Consider the following 24,797-nt stretch of genomic DNA (forward strand, 5'->3'; position numbering starts at 1 on the left):
GTTTTTCTCATTCCTCCTTGTCAAGCCAAAATAAACTATATAATGATAGTAACACAGTACATTGTAATATTCACTTTTTCCACGGTATCATGTCATTGTAAATTACTTATGTGAAATTGTAGTGGCGTGCGACTTTCAAACCGGAGGTCACGGGTTCGAACCCCGGCCCGTGCAAGTGAGTTTTTGTAAGTAGGGACCTTTTTTTAGTGGTACTTAAATATAATAACTTTTCGTATTATTGAAATAAAATATTTTATTCAAACAAACTTAATAATATAATAATTAAAACGAATAATATCAATTAGTTTTTAATATTTATTCAATTATTTTAAATTATTTGAGCATGAAACATACTACATTTATTTTTATCATTACAATAGAAAAAAAGAAAAAAATATATTCTTATAGATATTTTATTTTCAAACAAAAATAAAGCAAAAAGTTACGGTTAGATTCTGATGGCTAAATACCAAACAGCTACCGATACATTTCAATATCTGTCGAAATTTCCTAACCCGTTGTAACTGACAAAGAGTATAGATTTCGACGTAGCATGACGTAGCTAAGCAAACACGCACACATGCGTAACGTATAGGCCTGTAAGAAGGCACCATCATAGGTTTACCTCCGATTCCGTTACTACTCAATGGAGTTACGACTCAACGTTTATTGGATATTAAAATTTTACGTAATTCGGAGCGCTGCGCGAAGTGACATAGGTCTTACCTCTTTGAGGCACGACGGCCATCTAACATTACTGGCATAAAGGATGCATTTATGACTTTGACGCATGACAGAAAGAGAAACCGAACTGCGTAAAATGGGCGTTTGCTGTTGAATTCATAAAATCAAAAATCGATAATAAATCCATCGGTAAAGGATAATAAGTTAATATTTAGTTCTTTGAAAGTTAAGACGAGATGAAAACCTTTGCTGTAAGGTGGATTGTGCTGGATATGGATGTGTTTTCTAGTTGCACGAAGCTAAAACCGAAAAATGAACACGTAAGTTTGGATTTATTTTCTATCGAGAAAATTCTAAGCATTCGTGTTTCGACTACTACGAAATGTCTTATCATATAGTCAAGAAACATATATCCGAAAATCACTACTGTTTGTTTCCGGGGCTAGCCACTGCCACCTTTCTAAGATCCTGTTATTTTTCGATGCACGGCCTATGCCGTTATTCTCGTGCCTACGTCTAGTGACAACTTGTACCTACTGAAAAGGCCTCGAAACATTGGTATAAGAGTTTTTTTAACGTACCTATGTTGTTTTTTTCCTAATCTAGAATTCTAATTTACTTACTTTTTTCTTAATTCGTCAAACGCGGCGTGTCTAACGGCGAAATGATGCACTCATTTTCAATTTTAGTACCTTTGTCTAACTTATATTTAAGGCTTAATAAATTATAATATTAAATCATCTATAAAACCATTTTTGCTGTCAGAGTTTTCAGTTTCGATTTTTTACATTTTTTTACCCGAACAAAAAAAGAAAAGAATAATACTGTCGTAAAAAAAAACCCATGCCAGCGAACATCTAAGAAAACCAACAAGTAGTTACTTACCTATATTGCTGGTTTAATTTCTCCAATAAAAGCGCAATTAACGAAATAATACTCGTATCTTGTAGTAAGTTCTATTGCGGCCATTACCCGACGGTGGCAGAAGCAACAATAAGACGCTATAATGGTCGCAATAAGAACATTTCCGCAACTGCTATTACTGCAAATCCAAATACCAGCCACAGATGTCAAATGCACATCCAAAGCATCCTTTGCATAGTAATATGACGTTTAATATACGAGGTCATTATGACAATGGCGGCTTCGTAAGGCATTGGTAATTTTTGTTATTTACTGCGTTAAGTAGGATTATAGACATAAAGTTTTTTGAATCTTATTTTTTATTTTACACGTGTCTTTCGGTTGACCTTTTGTATATTTAATGTACTTTTACTCATGCAATTATTGTTCTTCAACATTTTATAATCATATCAAACGGTACGTCCGCTGCGGGACCAAGATCTCCACAACGCTGTTCTACCGTTATTCGACATCCGAAAATGAACAAAACCAGTAAAATAAACTGAAGATATATTTGACATGCAAGGGATTCTAGCCTAACAATAAATAATGCAATAACTTTTTTAAACTATAACTAATGTATATATTTAGTTAATGTAGTTTTCCTCTGACCAATTAGGAGCAAAAAATATACTAACAAGTATGTTGTTTCACGATAACATGAATCATGAGCATCATCAAGCTTAGCCTTGAACTTGTCAGTTGTGAATGATAATAATGTAGCAGATAACCTGTTATTATGCAATGATATTGATATTGTGATTATAATGATGGATATAGGTTTAAGGAGATCTGTCTCCACTGGAAACTAACTAAACTAAGATATTTATTCTCAAACATGCGCGTCCTGTATAAATAGATGTCGTACAATGTCATCCTACTTCCTAGATCGGCAATGTGTCATTACATTGGGGCAATTTTTTTCTCTTGTCCGTTTTATAGTTACGCGACTGGCAATCAGGTATTTCCTGACATATGTAGTACCTAATAAAGTGTAGTTGGGCGGTTTCTAAAATAAATATTGAAAACCCGATTCTCACAGATCCTGGTGTTTTTGGGTTCTTTCAACTCAAAATCACTAGCATATTCAATCCTGATGATAAAAAAACTTGTCCCAAGAATTTGTATGAAAATTGTACATTTCACTACGTCACGTCCATACAAGTGAAATTTTCTCATAATAAAACATGACGTAATGGAATGGACATTTTGGGACATCTTTTTTTAATGGAAGGATGGAGAATGCTGTCGATTCTGAGTAGAATGAGCCCAAGAATGTCCAGATTTGAAAGAAACAGGTTTTCGATATTTATTTTAGAAAACGCCCAGTTACCATTAGGTACTCTACAATATTTAATTATAGATACCTATATAAGTAATAATTTTAGTTAACTAACAGAACCCTCGTGATTTTCATTAGTTTCGTCATCATAATTAACAATTTCTCATTATGCCTGTTATGATTAGCAACAAAGTACCATGTAATTTAATAATTTACACGTCATAGCTACATACTATCATCGATTGTCTATTACACCATCACGAAACCACTGTTTAAATATGCAATTTCAACTCTATTTCATACACACCTGATTTCAATTTAAAACAAACATTTTTATGAACGGTTCAAACAATGATTATTGTTTGGGAGGTTAGCGATTTTAGGTGGTCTCAGGAACAGCAGACGGGGCTCTTCAATGACTTCTTCTTATTTTGATTTTACAGAATTGTTTTTATTTTTATATTAAATTAAATGAAAATTTACAACGTTAGAAAGTATGGCGACTTTATATAAAATTGGCAAAAAAATCGCGAGAGCGGCTTGTGTGCCTTGCCGTGTAAGATGGTAAAGTGTTAGAGGCTGTCGCCGCGCCCCCGCGCGGCCGTGCTTGGAACTCCGCCTCTTCTTGGGATGCCCGCTAGATGGCGTCATGCTCGCGAACATGCCCCCGGCCTTGAAAGCACCCGCTTTCAATGTGGTTGTGGTGATGTGGATGGGGCTGGCGCAGCTTCACTCTCTGCCGGCATCAAGAGAGGGCAAAGCTTGGTGAAAGCCCTGCGTATGACCCCGCTCGCTGTTTTTACGTCAGCGACGCGGGAAACTCCGTCGTGGCCTGTGAACAGAGTTACCACCCGTCCCAAACGCCATCTGAGGGGTGGTAGATTATCTTCTTTGACCAGAACTAAGGAGTTGTGAACGATATCCTGGCCGTGCGTCTGCCACTTCGTTCTGGTCTGCAGCTCAGAAATATATTGTTTCGACCACCGCTGCCAAAAGTGTTGTCGCATTTTCTCCAGCATCTCGTAGCGTGGGAGCCGGCCCGTCTCTGCCGTCAAGTCCTTGCAGGGCGGCGCTGTCAGCGGTCGGCCAATAAGGAAATGAGCTGGAGTTAATGCGGAAAGGTCGTTTGGGTCTGTGGAAAGAGGATGCATGGGTCTGGAATTTAGGAGGGCTTCGGACTGTGCCAAAACCGTGCTAAATTCCTCAAAAGTTAAATTCGCGTTGCCAACAACGCGCTTCAAGTGATATTTGCAAGACTGTACAGCTCTCTCACACAAACCTGACATATGTGGAGCGTAAGGGGGGTTAAAATGCAAATTAATGTTATCATTAGCGGCACACTCAATGATATTACTCGCGTTATCTTGTAGGAACGACGAAAGTTCTTTCATCGCCCCTACAAAGCAACGGCCGTTGTCGGAATATATCACGTTAGGCTTACCACGGCGCGAAATAAAGCGTTTAAGTGCGAGTAGGTATCCTTCGGTACTAAGACTTGTGACCAAATCAAGATAAACTGCGCGCGTCGTGAAGCAAACTATCAGACAGATGTATGCCTTTTGAGGCTTAGCTCCCCTACCCCTACGGTTAAGTACATATACTGGCCCCGCGTAGTCTACCCCGCAGCTCATAAAGGCGAACCCGGGTTCCAAACGTAGTGAAGGTAAGTTACCCATAATAGGTGCAAAGGTTTTCGCCTTCATGCGGATGCAGGTTACACAGGTGCGTACCACTCGCTTGGCTAAATTAGTGCCTCCGAGAGGCCACCAGCAGTCTTTGATAGTAGCAAGCAGGAGACTAGGAGGCGCATGCAGTAATCGTATGTGTTCACTCTGAAACAAAAGCTGTGTGAAACGATGTTTCGAACAAAGCAAAATCGGATGTTTTTTGTCGTATGAAAAACTAGTCGCATTACTAATACGACCACCGACCCTTATCATTTTATCTGTGTCTAGGAAGACATTTAATTTATTAATCCCGCGCGTGTGTTTAACAGGTAAGTTATTTATCATCTTGTCATACTCAACAGGAAAAGATTTCATTTGCGAAAGACGCGCCAGATGTTGCATCGATGCATTCAATTCGTCAACAGTCAGCGGGCCAGTTTTACGATTTGTCTTGTTTTTAATGCGTGTGTTGTTTATGAATCGTAAAACATAAGCACCCGCGCGCCGTAAGCGGTTAAAAGACGAAAACCTGTCGAATTCGAATACATCGGTGTTAATTTGGCTTGTCATACTAATTGTGTTTGTTTTTATTTCAGGTAAATCGGCCGGTATTATTTCGGAAGTGCGCGATAAAGTACTAGGTAACCAGTCAGATTCTGGTTCATGCAAGAAGGGCGGTCCATTGAACCAGAACGAATTATTGATAAGCGCGTCAAGTTCAAGGCCGCGGCTAACTAAATCAGCTGCGTTATTCTTGCTACTTACATGCAACCACTGCGCGCTCCCGGTTAACTCGTTTATCTCCGACACTCTGTTTTGAACAAAGGTTTTAAGGGTGTGGGGTGACATTCGGACCCACCCAAGAACTATTGTGCTATCACACCAAAAATACACAGAATCGAACTTCACTTTAAGCGATTTGATTACTTTTGAGTACAACCTAGCAGCTAACAGCGCGCCTAGCAACTCAAGTTTCGCGATACTGACGGATTTCAAAGGAGCGACCTTACTCTTCGAACACAACAGATGCACTGTAATGACCTCGTTATTATCTCCCGAAAGCGTACGCACATATGCACAGGCCCCATAGGCCGCTTGACTAGCATCACAAAAAAAGTGCAACTGTGTGCAATGCGCAGACGCATTCATTACATAACGAGGAATGCGGAGGCTATGTATGTGTTGTGTATGTGTGAGTAAGTATCTACGCCAGGCAGATGCGACATCCTCAGGTACTTCCGAGTCCCAATCTAAGCGGCAAAGCCATAGTTTTTGCAGTAATATTTTGGCAATAATTATGGCCGGCGAAAGTAGCCCGAGAGGGTCATACATTTGTGAAATTACGGATAATATTTTGCGCTTTGTTATCGGTTCGTTATTATCCTGTTGTATTTTTGCCGTGTAATGAAATTCGTCAGTGTTGTTAGTCCATCCTAAGCCGAGTGTTTTACTTTGACAGTTATCGCCTAAACACAATTCGCGTGATGTGATTTTTGACGAGGAAAATTGCGAAACGTCAAAGTTAAATACCCATTTTCGGAGTGGGAAACAACCTGACTGCAGTACGTCGGTGACCTTTTCACAGATGTCAATTAAAGCGTGTTTATCATTATTTCCTGTAATTAGGTCATCCACGTAACAGTCTTCTAATATGGTGCGAGAGACCTCTTCGTCAGCACATTCCTTTGCCAGCTGATTGAGACAGCGGATGGCCAAAAAGGCCCCAGAAGAGGTACCGAAAGTTACCGTATTAAGTTGGTAAACATTTAGCGGCTGCGAAGGGTTCTCTCGCCACAAAATTAGTTGAAGGTTCCGTTGGTCGGATTGAATAAGGACTTGCCTGTACATTTTTGCCACGTCTGCGCAGGCGACGTATCTGTGCTCACGAAAACGTAACAATATGGAAAAAATATCGTTTTGTATGGTCGGCCCGACTAACTGCAAATCGTTCAGGGATTTCCCTGAACTAGTGGGCATTGATCCATTGAAAACGACCCTTAAGCGTGTAGTGAGACTGTCCTTTAATACAGCGTGGTGTACAAGAAAGCAGTAAGGCTTTGTGTATGTGTGTATAAGTGACATGTGCCCTAGCTCAATGTACTCACGCATAAAATCGCAGTACATCTTTTTGTAGTCCGGGAGCCGCTCGAGTTTGCGTTCTAATGATAAGAACCTACTCCTAGCTACATCGTAGGTATCGCCGAGCGCATCAGCTGATTCCTTTAGGGGTAAACGTACTAAAAAACGACCATCTTTATCGCGTTGCGTAGTCGAAGCGAACAGCTGTTCACAGGCGCGTTCGTCGTCAGTCAGTCCGTCTCCTATCTTAGGCACCTCCTCGAGCTCCCAAAACTGTCTTAATTGTGTGTCTAAAGTTTGCGTGAAATGACAAGTAGTCTTATTTGTTTTAATGCGTTTATTATTGATCGGACCCACGACGATCCAACCAAATTTAGTATCTTGTAAATAAGGCCCTTCTGCGAGAGGAAATCGATCCTTATTTAACAAGCCCCAGAAATAATCACCGCCTAACAATATATCAATATCTGACGATTTGAAATAGTTAGGGTCCGAGAGTTGAATATTATCTGGAATGCGAATGGAATGCGCGCTTAATGCTGCTGACGGCAGCGGTTCCGTTAAGACAGGGAGTACCATGCAATTGATGCGTGCATGGTAGTCACCTTTAATAGACTGTATGTTAAGCTGACACGAGTGTGTGGTTTGCGTGACTTGTTTGCTTAACCCTGAAATATTGTAAGTGGACTGTACCAAAGGCGTATTTAATTTATCTATGAAAGATTGCGTGACATAACTGTGTTCTGAGCCATTATCGAGAAAAACTCTAGCCCTATGCAATTTATTGTTGCTATCGGCAACATCTGCTATTACAGTAGATAATAAAACCGGTGTTAACGGCCGTGAGAGTGTGTGCGAATTAAGTGTAACAGTGTGATGAGTCGAGGTGGCGGGGACGGCGCTCGCCGGTGGCTTGTTGTTTACACTGCCAGCCGAAGCTGATGCACCGTCACTGTCACTACTCAGGCTATGAATCAAGCTATTATGTTTCTTCTGGCAGATCCTACACGGGCCCAAAAAGCAATTGTTAACTGTGTGACCAACGCGAAGACAATTGTGACATAGTTTCTTATCCTCAATCAATTTAACTCTGTCGGGTACAGTTAAATCTAGGAAACTATTACACGAATAAAGCGGATGATTAGCGTTGCACATTTGACAATTGCGAGGCGAAGTGCGTTTGGAACTGGATTTGTTTGTGTGTGACTGTGAAACCGTGGAGCTAGAAGCATAACTATGCGTTGCGTGTACATTGTGTGATTGCGACTGATTTGATGACTTTTTGTTGTCATGCGAATTTGAGTGCGTATTTTTGGAATGATTTGCCGCAATAGATTCCAACATATCTGCACGGTTTTGTAAAAAAGTAATCAAATCAGTTAGCTTAATACGAGAGGTAGAATCCTGCCGATTAGAGTTGACTGAGCCCTTGTGTTCTTCCCACTCGCGCTCCGTAGCCGCGTCTAATTTTGTGACTATTAAATAGATGACTAACGTGTCCCAGGAGTCCGTAGGTTCTCCTAGGGTCTTCAGGGCACGAAGGGAACGTAACACAGAGTCAATCAGCTTTCTAATCTGTGTAGCCGATTCTTTGTTTAATGATTGCGTGTTGAAAAGTGACTTTACGTAGTTGTGTGTTAGTAACCTATGATTGTTGAAACGGTTTTCGAGAAGCTCCCACGCGGTCGTATAGTTCTCTGCTGAAAATTCCAAGAACTTAATTACTTGCAAAGCGGTGCCGGTTAAGGCTGCGCGTAGGTAATGAAACTTTTGTATGGCACCCAGGTCCTTAGAATCGTGTATCAGAGAAGTATACGTGTCCCTAAACCCTAACCAATGCTCGTACGAACCGTCGAAGGTGGGGAGTGATATTGTAGGTAATTTAACCTTATAGCCTACGGAATCCGCGCTGGCAGGGGCAGCGGCGCTGCCGTTAGCAACAGCGGGACTGTTGCCAACGTCAGCTAATTCGGACGCTGCGGCCACTGTCTGATAATATTGCCCCTCGAACTCTTCGCGGTATTCTAAATGTTTAAGGAGGTCACTCGACACTGCTAACTCCTCGATCCTAGTTTGAACGACATCGAAATCTTGATAATAACCCGCGGCATTATTTATACGTAATTGTAACTCGACTTTTTGTATATTCGTTAAATTAGCCTTATTAAGCGTAGCGACATATTTAGCGAACAACGTGAGTTTACCCTTGAGTGTGCCTCGTCTTTGCGTCAAGACACGCGGATCGTTTAAATCAACAGTTAAAGAAATCGGAGTCACTGATGTTTTAGGAGTAGCCATGGTGTGTGTGAGAGAATGTAAAGCACTTACAGTTTATTCCCGAAACTCGTTGTTGGCACGTAATGGCGGCCGTGCGCACCATGCGACACGTGCTCGACACTGGAAGGTTACAAAATAGACACGGTATAAGCACAATGCCGATTGAAGGGAAGAAGGTGAAGAATGGATGACCTGACCGTTTCTTGCTGATCCTGGCGCTGGTTGATAGCTTCCGGCTCGGAGGTCCAATGTTTGGGAGGTTAGCGATTTTAGGTGGTCTCAGGAACAGCAGACGGGGCTCTTCAATGACTTCTTCTTATTTTGATTTTACAGAATTGTTTTTATTTTTATATTAAATTAAATGAAAATTTACAACGTTAGAAAGTATGGCGACTTTATATAAAATTGGCAAAAAAATCGCGAGAGCGGCTTGTGTGCCTTGCCGTGTAAGATGGTAAAGTGTTAGAGGCTGTCGCCGCGCCCCCGCGCGGCCGTGCTTGGAACTCCGCCTCTTCTTGGGATGCCCGCTAGATGGCGTCATGCTCGCGAACAATTATATATGTTGCTAAATGCTAGTATGTATATAATCATTGATTTGCTACAACCCGTTCGAGCGAGCTGTCGTGCTAAACGTAAATTATTCGGTATAATGACTACCCTGGAGCGTCTGCGAAGTTTTTATCGGTTTTCATACGTGAGAATAGAACATTATGATTGAAGTTATCAAGTTATGGTTCAGTTTAATAACGATGTTCAGGGGCCCATTAAGGAAGTCACTCCTGCGGTTAAAACGCGGTATGATGACGTGTTGTTAGGAAATTTTCTTTTAGGTATGTTCTATCAATAATTATCTATATGTCACATTACATCTCAAAACTTTTTTGTAGTAAAAGCGTTGCGAGACTTGCACCTTTTTACACGACTGCCCAAACAAAAAGAGTGTATCGTTTTCAGCGTTCATGTTTGTATGTATATATGTATGTGAGTTTCTTTATTCCACGATAACTTCAGAATGCCTTAACCGATTTAGATGTATGATATATCATTAGAATCCTTACGTCATCCCGGGTGACATAGGCTATGTGACGTCATTACAAAATCAATATGGCGGACTTAATACGCCATATTACGCAACCTTAAGAAAAAAATATCTTGCAAACCCATCGAGTAGGGCATCAAAATGAAGCGCTTTGAAAGACGATCAATAATATATATACAATATGAGGGTTTAAGTCCAATTTTAAGAAAGTAAGAATTTACAAAATATATTAAGAAAAGCTAATCTCATAAAACCAAATATTCCTATTGTTGGGATATTAAAAGGAAGTGGTTTGACCGTTGATCATAAAAAAAATATTATACATAGGTATTATATTAATCATATTTTACTTGTTTTGAAACCAAGCCAATATGTTCTAAATTACGCTAAGGGTATAGAAAAGTGTAAATAAGTTCTTTGTAGAGAGTCTGAGATTGTAGAGTCCGTCTTCAGATACAACTCTGCACCGACTTTGACGGAACAAAGTGTGAAAGTGTCATTATAACCGTATATTTTTATACGTAATTTTTATATAAAGCCCGAGATACACTTGTAAGTAGGGACAAAGCTATTTGTTAGAATGAGATAATGATATTCATCTCTCATTCTGTAGTATAGCTGTGTCCGTACGTAGTACGTACGTAAGTAAAACTTAAGACGGGCTCTTCCTGCAACTTCCCCGAGTATTTTAATTACGAAGGCCGAAGGCCGAACTCCGCATAGGGCCGACGGTCCGAAGCGTAAGGCAGGTGCGTGCTTCCTGTAACTTCCCCAAGTATCCTAATTGCGAAGGCCGAAGGCCGAGCTTCGCGTAGGGCCGAAGGCCTGGAGCGTAAGAAAGATGCACGCTTTCTGCAGCTTCCCCAAGTATCTTAATTGCGAAGGCCGAAGGCCGAGCTTCGCGTAGGGCCGAAGGCCTGGAGTGTAAGAAAGATGCACGCTTTCTGCAGCTTCCCCAAGTATCTTAATTGCGAAGGCCGAAGGCCGAACTTCGCGCAGAAAGGTGCACGCTTTCTGCAGCTTCCCCAAGTATCTTAATTGCGAAGGCCGAAGGCCGAGCTTCGCGTAGGGCCGAAGGCCCGGAGCATAAGAAAGGTGCACGCTTTCTGCAGCTTCCCCAAGTATCTTAATTGCGAAGCCCGAAAGCCAACTAATAGGAAATAATTATGTAGTTGCAGAGATATTAAGCCATATAGCACTTTTCAATACGTCTGGTTTTTGGGTCAGACCTAGTTAGGTTTTTAAGCACGTTTTATGCTAACATATCAAAGATCAACGTGATGAAATTTCCTTGAAGCAACTAAATTGTCTTAAATCATAAAAAATGTGGTTGGTTTGTATGGTCACTAAAATGTATAAAATAAAATAAATTAATTAAAAATTAAAAAACACGACTGCAGTTTAAAAGCGAACTGAAAAGCTAGAAATAATTTTTAGTTATGTTAGGTACTCAACTTAATGAATGTAAAATAGAATATAAGTGTTCAGTCAGGGTCATAAACAGCAATCGGGAAAGTTTAGGCTCATTTAGGATCGTGACTGTACCTGCATATTTTATTTCGATTGCAGTCGGGGACCTTGATATATTGAAATTTTCCCATTCACAGGTCCCCGACTGCAATCGAAATAAAATATGCAGGTACAGTCACGATCCTAAATGAGCCTAAACTTTTCCGATTGCTGTTTATGACCCTGACTGAACACTTATATTCTATTTTACATTCATTAAGTTGAGTACCTAACATAACTAAAAATTATTTCTAGCTTTTCAGTTCGCTTTTAAACTGCAGTCGTGTTTTTTAATTTTTAATTAATTACATGCAAAGTTTTTGATGGGATTATACTTACATTACTTATAACGTTTCGCCTATTGGTACTGGCCAAGAACTCTGGATAAGATTGTCTCACACTGAGAGCCCTCTACAACAAATGTAACGAATAATCGAAAAGTTTGTTACGGTTATTGACAGCATACATTTAATTTCAAACATTATATCCTTCGTGTTATGATCCTGTACTTGTACCCGATTCGTCTTAAAGGCATACATTAAAGTTGAACACTAGATCATAAATACTACAAACTACAAGTATGTGCGAAACATTTCAGACTGCAGCGTCTAGGGCCGCATCGTACCTACTAACTAAATGCCTTAATTGTGGCTTGATATTATGCCATATACTTTCCTACCCCTAAAAGTTATACCCTCATACACATATACTATAAACTTCTAGAAGACTCTCTAGAAGTTTATAATATATTACAGACGTGCGGAAAGAGAAGAGTCGTCGAATATATGGGGTCCAATACATTCCACGACTCTTCTCTTTCCGAACAGACTCTATGTGGAAGCGCACAGCGCGTTATCTTGCCGTCTTTCCGTATATATACCTAATATACCTATGATAATTCTTATATAGTATAGGAAATAAGTATCGTAAATATAGTATAGTACCTATAGAGAACCTATTAATAATACGAGTAATACTAGTAGGTAGTCATAGTCATTTAAAAGCTACAGCGCCATAAATAGAATTTAATAGATAAAGAAACAAGTCTATCGAGATCAGATTAACCAATAACCATCTAGAACTATTAGTTGCACATCAAACAGGCAGTCTGACTGCATTCAATTGGATAAAGCAGCTTGTTTGTAAAGAACTAATTCAGTCTGGACACAGCCTATATACAGAAGTAAGGTAACAACATATCAAGGTAACGTATATTTTTTTAGCTGGTTCATAATAATGTTTTATAAGAGATTTAATTTTATTAAAGTAGGTACCTACCTACTTACATTTGTATGTCTCCGGAAATTTGATTTAGTCTATAATATAATATAAAAGAAACATTTACAACCCAATTAGAATTTTAAGTGTGTTGAATGAAATGATAACGAATGCACACGGCATTCATTAAGTTTCTTATGGAGTGTATACCTAATTACATACCCTGTTAGATAATACCGAAGATGAAAGCATGACTCACGCTACAACGGCCCGGGCTTCCGACACTTCGTTTTCTATGACGGGTGATCGGTGATCAACTGATCACGTGATGCATTCTATAGAAAACTGAAGTGTCGGATGCCTCGGCCCGGACCCGGGCCGTTCTAGTGTGCGTAATCCTTTGAGAAATGTAGGTATGATTCCGAATTCAGCACAAATCTCAAAACGATAACTTTGTTTTAATGTATTAAATATATTAAAAACGGGTCACTCACGTATTTTAAATCGAAAACGCTCGCAACATGTTTCCCTCCGTACCGAGGAATCTGATGACATTCCTTAGCTTATCTTTTAATATATTTAATTATGTCTGTGTCCCACGGAAGTTTTGTTATTCAAATTGTAATACATTTAATAGACTGTGATCTCGGTCGGCCATTAGAATGATTGCCGTCACTGGTTGATGCCGGCCCGAGTTAGCAGACCTCTTAACGGATTGAATTTTGTTCGGCTCACCGGCAACCACGGCTTCATGTCTGAGTTTTTATTCGCTTTGAAAACTTTACACATGTTCGAAAATGAACTTCAAGATTTTTGTTGGAAAATTCTGTATTCAAAATTGAGAGATGCAAGCTGTGGCGTAAAGCCAGTGGACTGTATTTTTGCTGTGCTATACTAACCCAAATGATATGACTTGGCTAATTGGCTTACCGGCGGTTATGGTCTCCTGCTGCTCGCAGAGGCCTCTGCTGGAATGGTTGCTGTCTGGTTATTACACACACTTAAAATGAGGTTTCACTGTTTTATAGCAAATTAGGATATTATTTCCTTTCGCGATTCATGTGACACTGAAGTTGTTAGTTATTGATTTTCTAGACCTTTTTTGTGTTACCGGCCGGTAGCCTCGCTATTTCAAATGAGTTAGTATAGCATGGTATAGCATTAAGGTGGAATACTAAACACAAGCAGTCATCCTAGCTTAACTTAATTGGCGATTTACTTTGAATTTAAGAGGATAGTGGACGACCGTAACGCCAACATCTTCAGAACGTTTACTTACTTAAGAGGATAGTCGATGGCTTCTGCATAAAAACAAATTTCATACAATTTTTAACAGCTCCGAACTCTTATATTGTTAATTATTAATCAAACAAAGGGGCATAGCTGTGTCAGTTAACATACAATATCATATTGCGTTTATATATTTTCTATAATACATATTAATATCCAATGAGGAAAATAGGGACTACATTTGTATGCAGAAGTGGTCACGTGACTTCGTCCCCGTATGTACACAGTAGGTATACATATATACGTACATTCTAAAAATATTTTTTATCTATTTTATATTTGCATAACATAAATAATGAATAAGGCATTAAATATTTATTTTCTTGTTGTAAGGTCGCAAGTTGAAGTTTTATTAGCTATGCTACTTACTTAATTCTGTTTTGTCATCGAAATTTTTGCCATAGTCACCATCATCATCACCATATGATATGTGTCTATATTTTACTTATCTATCAATAATTTTGGATGTCAATGTTTCTCAGTCTGCAAATAAGCTTTTAAGACATTTCTCAAAGAACCTACAACAATGCATTTCATTTACACACTACACACCCATAGGTATTTATAAAGCCAATCCGAACGCAATGTCGAAATAATCGGCACTTTCCCAATTTTTTAAAATAAATTAATTTTGTTTTAGACAATATCAGTAATTTCAACTTGATATTCACGAATTTCATTTCAGCGATGATGCCGTGTAGCAACGTCTGAATTTGCGAAGGGAGCAGTCGACAACATTTGGTCCCCGAGCGCAAAAGAGGTGTTTACATGCATTTTACACCGGCGCACCCTTATCAAGTCGCTACATTTGCTCGCGGGCGTCGTCAACCTTTCCAAAATATTTACTTCGCGGACTCTTTATACCCGAGTTTAACTGCAGGTGAAAATTGAAAAAGTTTACGTTACGACCTTTTTTAACGTCGCGAAACGGAATTTGGACATTTAATTTGTTCGGTGAACGGCTGTTTGAATAAAGTAGTGCCTAAAGTGAGACGTTAACATCCACATAAAATATAAGTACTTACCGAAGGCCCCGAAGGGATACGGGTATCGTTTTCCGTTTGTATAGACAGCTTAAAAATATGCAGGTACATAAATAGGAAATAACGTACTATTAAGTTATGTATTAGCTTAGATACCAAATTATTTGACCCTATGATACACCTGATGACTATCTAGATATACTTACCTATCACTTTATTTTAAAAGCTCATGTCGTTTTTTTTACACAATTACCAAAAGCATTTACTATAATTTTCCAAAGAAATTTGTCTCAAAAATACAATTGTTATCATATAGAAATATCATTAACTCGGCACTTAGGAGTCGAGTGCATGTGCCCGATTACGAGCGAGATGGCGAGAGATAATGCGCCATTATGGTCGGGTGGCCAAGTCTCGGCTCAAAGTGAGATATTTATTTGAAAATGTTTTCAACATTTTTAAATAATTTTATTATAATAACCTTACTACAATAATATTACTCGGTGGGTCACTTTGATTGTATGGGTCGTGCAATAATCGTCAAGCAAGACACCATGCGCGACGCATATAGTAGAAATAAACAATAGACCTTCCGCTCAGCAGATGGCGTTCGCGATTGTTCCGAGTTTCAGACTTTATACTGCGTTAATGTAGCATTAGGAAGAACTAAGCATGAGTATTTTTATTTCCCACTTCATGCGGTATAGCAATGATTATAATACGATACTGCCTAGCTCGAGACATATCATATTTAGGTAATTTCACTTTCATTTCGTCTCGGGCTAGGCATATCGTATAATAGAAATGGTACTTCACTTACAGGTTATCTTTCATATAGGTAAAACAATTCTTACTCATTAGTTACTTACTTTAAAATTTAAAACCTATATTATATCAACCTATAACCTAAACCTATATTATTTATATCTGATTTATAAACTTGTGATTACTTCCGCGGAGTTCTTTAAATAAAATCATCCCCACATTACGCATACATGAGGTTATTTTTTTTTTACTTTTTATTTTTCCACTTTATCGGCGTAGCTTACTTATATTATATAAGTAGCCAGTAGTAATATAGCCATATTATCTTCGGTTATATTACGTATAATTAATTAAAAATACGTCTCCACGTTTTACAGCGTTTGTGGTCACCGGGAGACTGAGGTGAAATATATTCCTGTCAAAATTACCTCGGCGGGATACATTTTAAATTCTTTATATGCGATATAATCAGGTAAAAGTAGAGTAGTAAATCAGTAGTTCATCGTCGGGACAGTTCTTAGTATTAGTGAGTCAAGTAGTAACCCTACTCTGGCGATTCCCGGGGCGGAGTCGCAGACGCACGGGCAGACGCGCCTCGTAAAAGTGAAATATTATTACCGCGTCCGCTGAATCCCAACAATCGGCTTTGCTTCAAACCTAACGTATGGACTTTATCGGGACATGCTGAAGATATGGTAATTCACAAACGGTCTGCAGTTTAATAAAACGTGAATCATACCTTAAGTTCTCCCCGTTTTATAAATCCGTACAATACTCTTATACTCAAAGTTAATGACTAATAAATAATACCTAACTCCACCAATTTAGGAATCCACTACAGAAATGTTAATTAGCGGATCCTGGGTTTCGTGGCAGTAGCTAAGGATGCAACTGGGACTAAAGGTAAAATGAAAGAATAAGATATATATCATAATATATGTAGTTATATGTAAAACATAAAATTACTCTTGTATAAACTGCTATAATGCTTATTTAAACTTTTAGCTATTGATATTTTGTTTTCTATCGGTAAAAATTCACCCGTGTGCCAACCTCTGACTGAAATTTTGGTTGATGCGACAAAGAGTCCTTCATTGAGGCGGCGAAGAGCGCTTACACCTGTAAGAGCTGAGAGTTCTTTCATGAAAACACAGAGCCTACGCGGGACAGCTTTAGAGCCTTTTAGTTAGAACACCGAAATGACTACGCTCACGATACATAAGTTGCTACGTAGTAGGTATGTTGGGTCCTTCGTAATAAGGTTTAAGACTAACTTTGATGATTTCAAATAGATATTCGGGCTAAATCTTTTTGTATTTCATTATGCGAAAAACCGCCTGTTGTTACCTATGTTGTCTTTGTGTATGTTACTGTACATTTATTGTAAACTACGAGTTTGGTGAGGTGTGCAATAAAGAGTAAGTACTTATTGTATAGGCTAGATGACAAATTTTCAACTATGGTATCAATCAATCAGGTTTTATTTTAGGATCAAATGTCTATATGGGACCCATTGCATTAAAGTGATTAAAGCAATACAAAAGTCAGAAATGATAGTCAAAGTCCGACAGTCGTACTCGTCGTAGTCGTACGAAACGCCCCTACGAAATCGCTATGTGAACGTGACGTCAAGGTCACTGAGCGCTTTTTGAAGTATGAACAAAACAAGAAAATTGCATGTTTGTCGGTGAAATATTGCGTTTATGTATTTAGTTGCTATACAATCTTTTTTTGTATAAAATGTGAGGAATCGAATGGTAACGGACCCTTACTTATTTCGTTTTTGAAAGTTAAAAAAAAACCTTAATTTTGAAACTTTCAGGTGCTGTATTTTTGTATTAGGTATTTCCATATATTTTTTTAATATTTACAATATTGTGATAAATTGCTCATTTTCTATCTATTTTACTAGATTTTGTTATAAAATTCAACATGTGTCATCATCCCTATTGTAATGTATGCTCAAAAATATAGTGCCTATTGATACCTTCTCAAAAAAATTGGCTCCGGTTAAATAAAAAAAAAGAATATAATTGCTTTCTTCTGCATGCAAGACGCCTATTGTGATGAGCATTTCTTTCAAGCAAATTAATTAGGAATTGCCTAACGACAAAATAAACGTAATTAAAACTTCGGGAATTAACTTTCGCCTGATCTCTTTTTTAATTTAAGCTGACTGGGCTAATTCTGTGCGCCATGGGGGTCAGACACACCCCTCGCCCTTTGTCATAGCAAAGAAAAAGGATTTTAAAAGATTTACGAAAGGTTAGAGGCTAATGTAGCTTTTATTGGTATAAATATTTTATTTCAAGAGTTTTTTTAATTCCTTTTTATACTTTAAGCTCTTAGTTGTGTCCTGAGCGATTACGATGTTAAGTAAGTATATAGAACTTGAGACTGCTTCTTAATTATTTGTAGTTTATGGGAAGGTACTAATACTTGGGTATTTAGTACTATGCATATTTACGATATAATTAAAATTATATGAATACATATGAATTTTAGAGCCGATGGTAACTTGTCTATGTAACTATTATGTAATTTCTTTTTTACGCAGTCAAGTTATCATCCTGTAGTCGACTGATGCGCGCGTAGGTATCTAAGAATTTATAGTTGGTCAAACTAAATTGTCAGTAAATAAGAACAAAAAAACTATACTAATCCTTTTCTTTTGGGTGCTAGTACAGTCGACTACAACGGGCACCCTGTATATGAATATTATAGGCAGAGCACATGAATTATTAAGTTCCTCTATATACAAGTTAAAATCACTGAAAAGAAAGATACGTCTGAAAACAATATACGTTCTCTTGATTTGCAACCAGTTGCGAATCAAGACAACTTTTTTCTTAATAGTAGGTATGATTAAGTTTCGTAACCAGCTGCGAAAAAAGATCTCTTCCTCATTTGCAAAGAGTTTCAATCGCTTACATATAAGTACATAACACATTGTGATATTTCGACCGTCCTCTACGACAAAGATTCTATATCTTATATTAAGTATGACTACCCCATCGAAACTAAGATACATTGTAAAAGTTTACAGGCAAAGGTCTTTCACCTGAGTCTATTTTACACTGTCCAGTGACTTTACGACTCATTACTTTCGCTGACCAGGCGACGTGACGATCAAAGTTACCGTCCGCTACAAAATACAGACGTGTCGCACATAAAAAGTATACGACGCATTTAAAGTATGGGTTCCGTGCATAAGCCTGTCGAGGCGCTAATGGGGATGGATGAGGGTTCCGCGAGACGTTTCTTATACTAATAAGACTGTAAGTTCCGAGCTTCGGTCGATCGTAAGTTTTGGGTTTCGGATATACTGATTGATAATCCATCTACGAGTAAAGAACGAGTTAATAAGCAGTGTTGGTTGATAACAATAACTTTATTGTAATACTTAAATTACATGATCTGACTGAAAAACGGACTGGCGAGTCATTAATTCCTTAGAATAAACTTTTTTGGACTTAAACCTAAAAGTGTCTAGTTACCCAAAATTTCGACGTGAATACATTTGAAAAGGAACCTGAAACTATAGTGTGTTAAATATAATGTAGAATGTTTTTTTTTTATTTTTCCACTCCAGCTTGTAAAGGCTCTCTTTATTGTAAAAAAACTGCCGAGAAAGTTGCATTTTATCCGCCAAAGGGAAAAGTAATTTGATTTTGTAATAACTATTTCACTTGCTCGGGTATCAATATAATATTAACACGTGGGGAAACGACAACTTTGCGCCCTTGTAAAACAAATACTAACTAATATTAATGAGCAGTATCTTATTACTAATACGGCCCAATACGGGCCTAGTTTACCCTTTGGGTTGGAAGGTCAGATGGCAGTCGCTTTCGTAAAAACTAGTGCCCGCGCCAATTACTGGGATTAGTTGCCAAGCGGACCCCAGGCTCCCATGAGCCGTGGCAAAATGCCGGGACAACGCGAGGAAGATGATGATGATGATCTTAATAATAGTTACCTTTACGGAACCTTGAAATATTATAGACAAATGTATATGAGGGTTGATCAGTAGCATGCGTCAGGAGATTGCCAAACGATGAACCCCAGTTTTATTGGTTGTTACGCGTCGTAAACACAGAGGTGGTGCGGCTAACCGATAATGTTTCTTGGGAGTTTTGATCACTTATGTAAGTACCTAAAAATTGATTCATTAAATAATCAAAAACACTTTAATTTGATAATGATAGTATTTACCAAAATATAAATAAAGAAGAGAATTATAACATTTGAATTAGGTATACCAAACAATACCATGTCCTAGACCTGGTAAGGGTTCACGTTTAATCTACTTCAGGTACTTTAAGCTGCAAAGTGGATAGGTACCTACTCATTTTTGCAACTGAGTGTAAATGCCAAATAGGTAGGTACCATCCATGGATATATCCTAAAGTAGTGATGGTTGCTAAATAAGTACGTATATAATGGAAGCAAAACAAGCATTTTTTGTACCTAATATAACATCTTAGATGAAATACCTATTTTCATGGCACCAGGAATGCATAAACCTATTGGTATTACTCGCACACATCGAACGCAATAAAATGTTTTATGTACCCTGTAAGTCCAGATAAAAACACCCCACTGATGCCCGGTGGCTAGTATATCGCCCTCATTTTACGATTGTCAAATTTTCTATAAACTATGGCGATGGATGTAATATTTCTAAGCCTGTTATAAAAGAGTATGTCACGTGGAAATGTCTCCATAAAAATAAGATGGGTGTTTGAGGTGTATCAATTTTTACGCAGCGTCGAGCATGAGTATTGTGTATGTACACATAATCCTTCTTATAAAATATATAACACCCTTTAGTTAGGTAGACTTTAAGTAGGTAATCCATAATTTAAGGACTTATGTATTTCACAAGTTACTCTTTTCGAATTAATCTTTTATATAACCGTGGCAAACCTAATACTATAGGTAATAGAGCTTACTGTTTACTGAGTAGCCCAAGTACGGTACAGAAATTTGTGTAGAGATCGCTTTTGAGACCACCTGTTGTTTACCTTTACTTGAGTTGCTGTATTCTTTGTTGTAGGTATTATTTTATTTTATTGAGGTGTCCATTATATTGTAGGTATGTCCTACAATCTACATCAATACATATGTATTCTATTTATTAAATATTTTAATGATGTAGGTACAGTACCCCACTATCGACACACTTAAAAAATTTAAAACTTGAACGTTAATTTTAAGGTAGATTTTCCTCTTATTAAAAATAGGCACGCCGTTGGGAATCGAGTTTTATAAGTATGTAGATGCCCTACTACTGCTACTTACTGCTACTAGTGCTAGTGCTAATACTTAGTATACGTTTCCAAGTACGTCCCCGGTTTAATTTAATCCTTCCTCGTCGTTACACGCGTGTCAACCCGTGCTGTTATCTAAATTAGCAACGGAGGGATTAGTGACGGCAGGATTCTGTTAAAGTACCTTACCTATACTTGTTGAGATTCGGCCGCTAATCCCGACGAGATAGGATGCGACTATTGTGTACTTACTCGTTACCATTTTGCTGCTATGTTCCTCGTTGTACCAGCTCTAAAAGGTTGCACATTCAGTTTGCTTGCTGTTTGTCGGAATAACATTTATTAGTGACGAAATATTTTTTTCAACTCAGCAGCTCGAACAAGGGTAAGTACTTTGCTTCTTAAAAACAGTGAGCAAAATGCGATTTTGCTCACTGAGTGTAACAAAATGACATTCAAGTGACCTTTATAGTCAAATGTCTTTTCAACATGTGGGGTCTAATACAAGTTTGAAATACTTGGGTTATATTATCTTTGTCCCTTTCACACTGTTAGCAAAAAGAAACAGACAAAAAAAAGTTAAAACGACATTCAACGGTATATTCACGGTTTATAATAGACCCCCGAAAAACTTCAGACCGCGTCGTTCTACGTGCAACCACGTACGAGTATATTAATTAATTAATAAAAATAAAGTTTAAGATTTGATAAAAACAGATAAAATACTATATTTTAGGTACTTTATTGTACAATTAAAATAATGAACTCAAAAAATACACAGATCATCACGCAAAATTAATTATTTTACTTTTAAGAATTTCTACCATAGTTGACAAATAGTACGTATCCGAAATTCGGACCGTATCTTACAAAGTTTTTTTTACAAAAAAAAGTTGTCGATTGAAGTGTTAGTTGATGTTCGATATTTCCATATTATTTTACTGAAATTTATTATTACGTTTTGTTTTTGTGTTCGGTTGCGGTAATTAAACTTAATTGTTTGTATATCTTAAGAAAACGAGTGTAGGTAAGTATTAAGTGATGAAGAAGGATTACATTTTTCAAGTTGTCTAACAGGTATGTTCTCACTGCTCCGGTGAAAATTTTTGTGTACTACACGAGATCACGCTCGTGAATCTATTATAGAATCTTTCGCTTGCACGGGACTCAGAATAAGCACTCGAAGAAATATCAAACTTTGATCTCTTGTTGTACAAATAACTATTTTAAATATTGTATTGTTATTTGATTACATAATATATACCTACCTATAGATTTTTTTACAACAATGCTTTTTTTTCTGTATTTTTTCCCCCGTCTCATAAAAATATGTTACCGTGTTTTGCAGCTAAAAGAGTCTTATTTATATAAATAAGACTGTTAAAGAAAAAATATATATATCTATATTACTTACTTAATACGTACCTACTAAGGTGTTACATAAAACCATCTTAATATGTAAGTACATAGATGGTAAAAAGTAAGATCATGATCTCAGGATCAATAAAGTGTAGGAAAGTCAGGAATAATAATGTGAATTGAATGAAAGTTGTTAGCTGTATACTTTTACAGAGTTTTTTCGACGTTATTAACAAGCAGATTGTTAGTATTATTTATTGAATAAAATAATGTGTAAGTAAACGTAAGATGGTGGTAGGTACTAATGCCGAGTGTATCTATGTTGTTGTGATTTGTCCTTACATTGCGGTATCAATAATTAAAAAAAGCGGCCAAGTGCGAGTCGGACTCGCCCATGAAGGGTTCCGTATTTAGGGGATTTATGACGTATTAAAAAAAACTACTTACTACATCTCGTTCAAACCAATTTTCGGTGGAGGTTTGCATGGTAATGTACATCATATATTTTTTTTAGTTTTATCATTATCTTATTTTAGAAGTTACAGGGGGGACACACGTGTGTGGTAAAATGTGTGTACATTTTACCACTTTGGAAGTGTCTCTCGCGCAAACTATTCAGTTTAAAAAAATGATATTAGAAACCTCAATATCATTTTTGAAGACCTATCCATAGATACCCCACACGTATGGGTTTGATAAAAAAAAATGTCGAGTTTCAGTTCGAAGTATGGGGAATCCCCAAAATTCATTGTTTTTTTTTGTGTGAAAATCTTAATGCGGTTCACAGAATACATCTCTCTACTTACCTAGTTTCAACAGTATAGTTCTTATAGTTTCGGAAAAAAGTGGCTGTGACATACGGACGGACGGACGGACAGACAGACGGACAGACAGACAGACAGACAGACAGACATGACGAATCCATAAGGGTTCCGTTTTTTGCCATTTGGCTACGAACCGATCAGTTGAAACGCTCGCTCTGAGATTTGCCCCTCTATCAGCGCAGTGTTGAACAAGTCACACTAAGGTATTTGCCACTCCAAAGGTTCAATATTTATTGACCCTTAATGCCGCTCGGCTTAGTTAATGCGTATCTAGTTGCATTAAGAAGATGAACAGCTTCCGATAACCCCGCCCAGCAGAGCCATAACTATGCATCACCGTATATGAGTACTTATCTACGAGTTAGTACGTTAGTTAGTGCGTCATGTACCTACCTAACCTATGTAGGTATAAGCAAGTATACTTACTTAAGTCTATTTGGTAATCACTTGCTAAAGAATGTATTGTATGTACTTACAATGGCTACAATGTAGTGTGACGATTTACCAGGTAATCATCATCATATTAACTTCAGAGCTTTGCTGTTGTCGGTGGAGTAATCGCCAATCCTTTGTTTCATGGGCCAATCTTTTGATTTCCTCATACGACGCATTTTCACCAAGGAGGAGTTTTGGCCGAAGGGTGTCAAGTTTCGGCGGTTCCCTGACACTGCGGGGCTGCGTAGTGCATCGGAATCATAGTGTTTAGTTACATTTTATAATAATATATGGGCCACTAGTTGCCTGAAATAAAGATTTCATTTCATCTCATTATTAGTTTACTTGGCTGAGAACCTCTAGACCTCTTCAATCAATTTACCTACTAGGTAGGTGCATAATCAAAACTGTACAGAGGATTAGGGTTTGATCTGAAATGTGAATTTATAGACGAGGGTATACAATCTGTTGCGCTAAATAAACGTGACATAAAGTTTAAAGTTTTTATTGTACCTATGTAACAGTCAGGTTACATTGTAGGTGATATGTACAGTCAGCAATACTATTCGCGTAGCACCTTTACATACAAACTTCTATGCTGGGGGGGGTATTATAGATTAATAATCACTTGAGAGGTTGTGCTCGATAAGTAACGAAATAACTGTAATGAAAAAAGCGGCCAAGTGCGAGTCGGACTCGCCCATGAAGGGTTCCGTATTTAGGGGATTTATGACGTATTAAAAAAAACTGCTTACTAGATCTCGTTCAAACCAATTTTCGGTGGAAGTTTGCATGGTAATGTATATCATATATTTTTTTTAGTTTTATCATTCTCTTATTTTAGAAGTTACAGGGGGGGGGGGGGACACACATTTTACCACTTTGGAAGTGTCTCTCGCGAAAACTATTCAGTTTAGAGAAAAATGATATTAGGAACCTCAATATCATTTTTGAAGACCTATCCATAGATACCCCACACGTATGGGTTTGATGAAAAAAAAAATTTAAGTTTCAGTTCTAAGTATGGGCAACCCACAAAATTTATTGTTTTTTTTCTATTTTTGTGTAAAAATCTTAATGCGGTTCACAGAATACATCTACTTACCAAGTTTCAACAGTATAGTTCTTATAGTTTCGGAAAAAAGTGGCTGTGACATACGGACGGACAGACAGACGGACAGACAGACAGACATGACGAATCCATAAGGGT

At 37.8% G+C, this 24,797-nt stretch overlaps 1 protein-coding gene and 1 long non-coding RNA gene across 3 annotated transcripts in view; one reads left to right on the plus strand and one right to left on the minus strand.

Annotated features, from left to right (window-relative positions):
* LOC134649539 (uncharacterized) overlaps positions 1–24,439 on the plus strand; it is a 405,305-nt gene extending 380,866 nt beyond the window's left edge. For both annotated transcript variants that reach the window (XR_010096969.1, XR_010096968.1), the window contains exon 3: positions 24,310–24,439. This is a non-coding gene — a long non-coding RNA (uncharacterized LOC134649539). The remainder of the gene's footprint in view (positions 1–24,309) is intronic.
* LOC134649104 (uncharacterized) lies at positions 3,372–8,257 on the minus strand. The gene is made up of 2 exons (XM_063503822.1): positions 4,542–8,257; positions 3,372–4,001 (listed from the first exon to the last, which is right to left on the minus strand). Exons 1-2 carry the CDS (start codon positions 7,957–7,959, stop codon positions 3,559–3,561), a joined length of 3,861 nt encoding a protein of 1,286 aa, XP_063359892.1. The 5' UTR covers positions 7,960–8,257; the 3' UTR covers positions 3,372–3,558.
* Positions 24,440–24,797: the final 358 nt, after the last annotated feature.

The sequence above is a fragment of the Cydia amplana genome, chromosome 1 (assembly GCF_948474715.1).
Source record: "Cydia amplana chromosome 1, ilCydAmpl1.1, whole genome shotgun sequence".
Taxonomy (NCBI): domain Eukaryota; kingdom Metazoa; phylum Arthropoda; class Insecta; order Lepidoptera; family Tortricidae; genus Cydia; species Cydia amplana.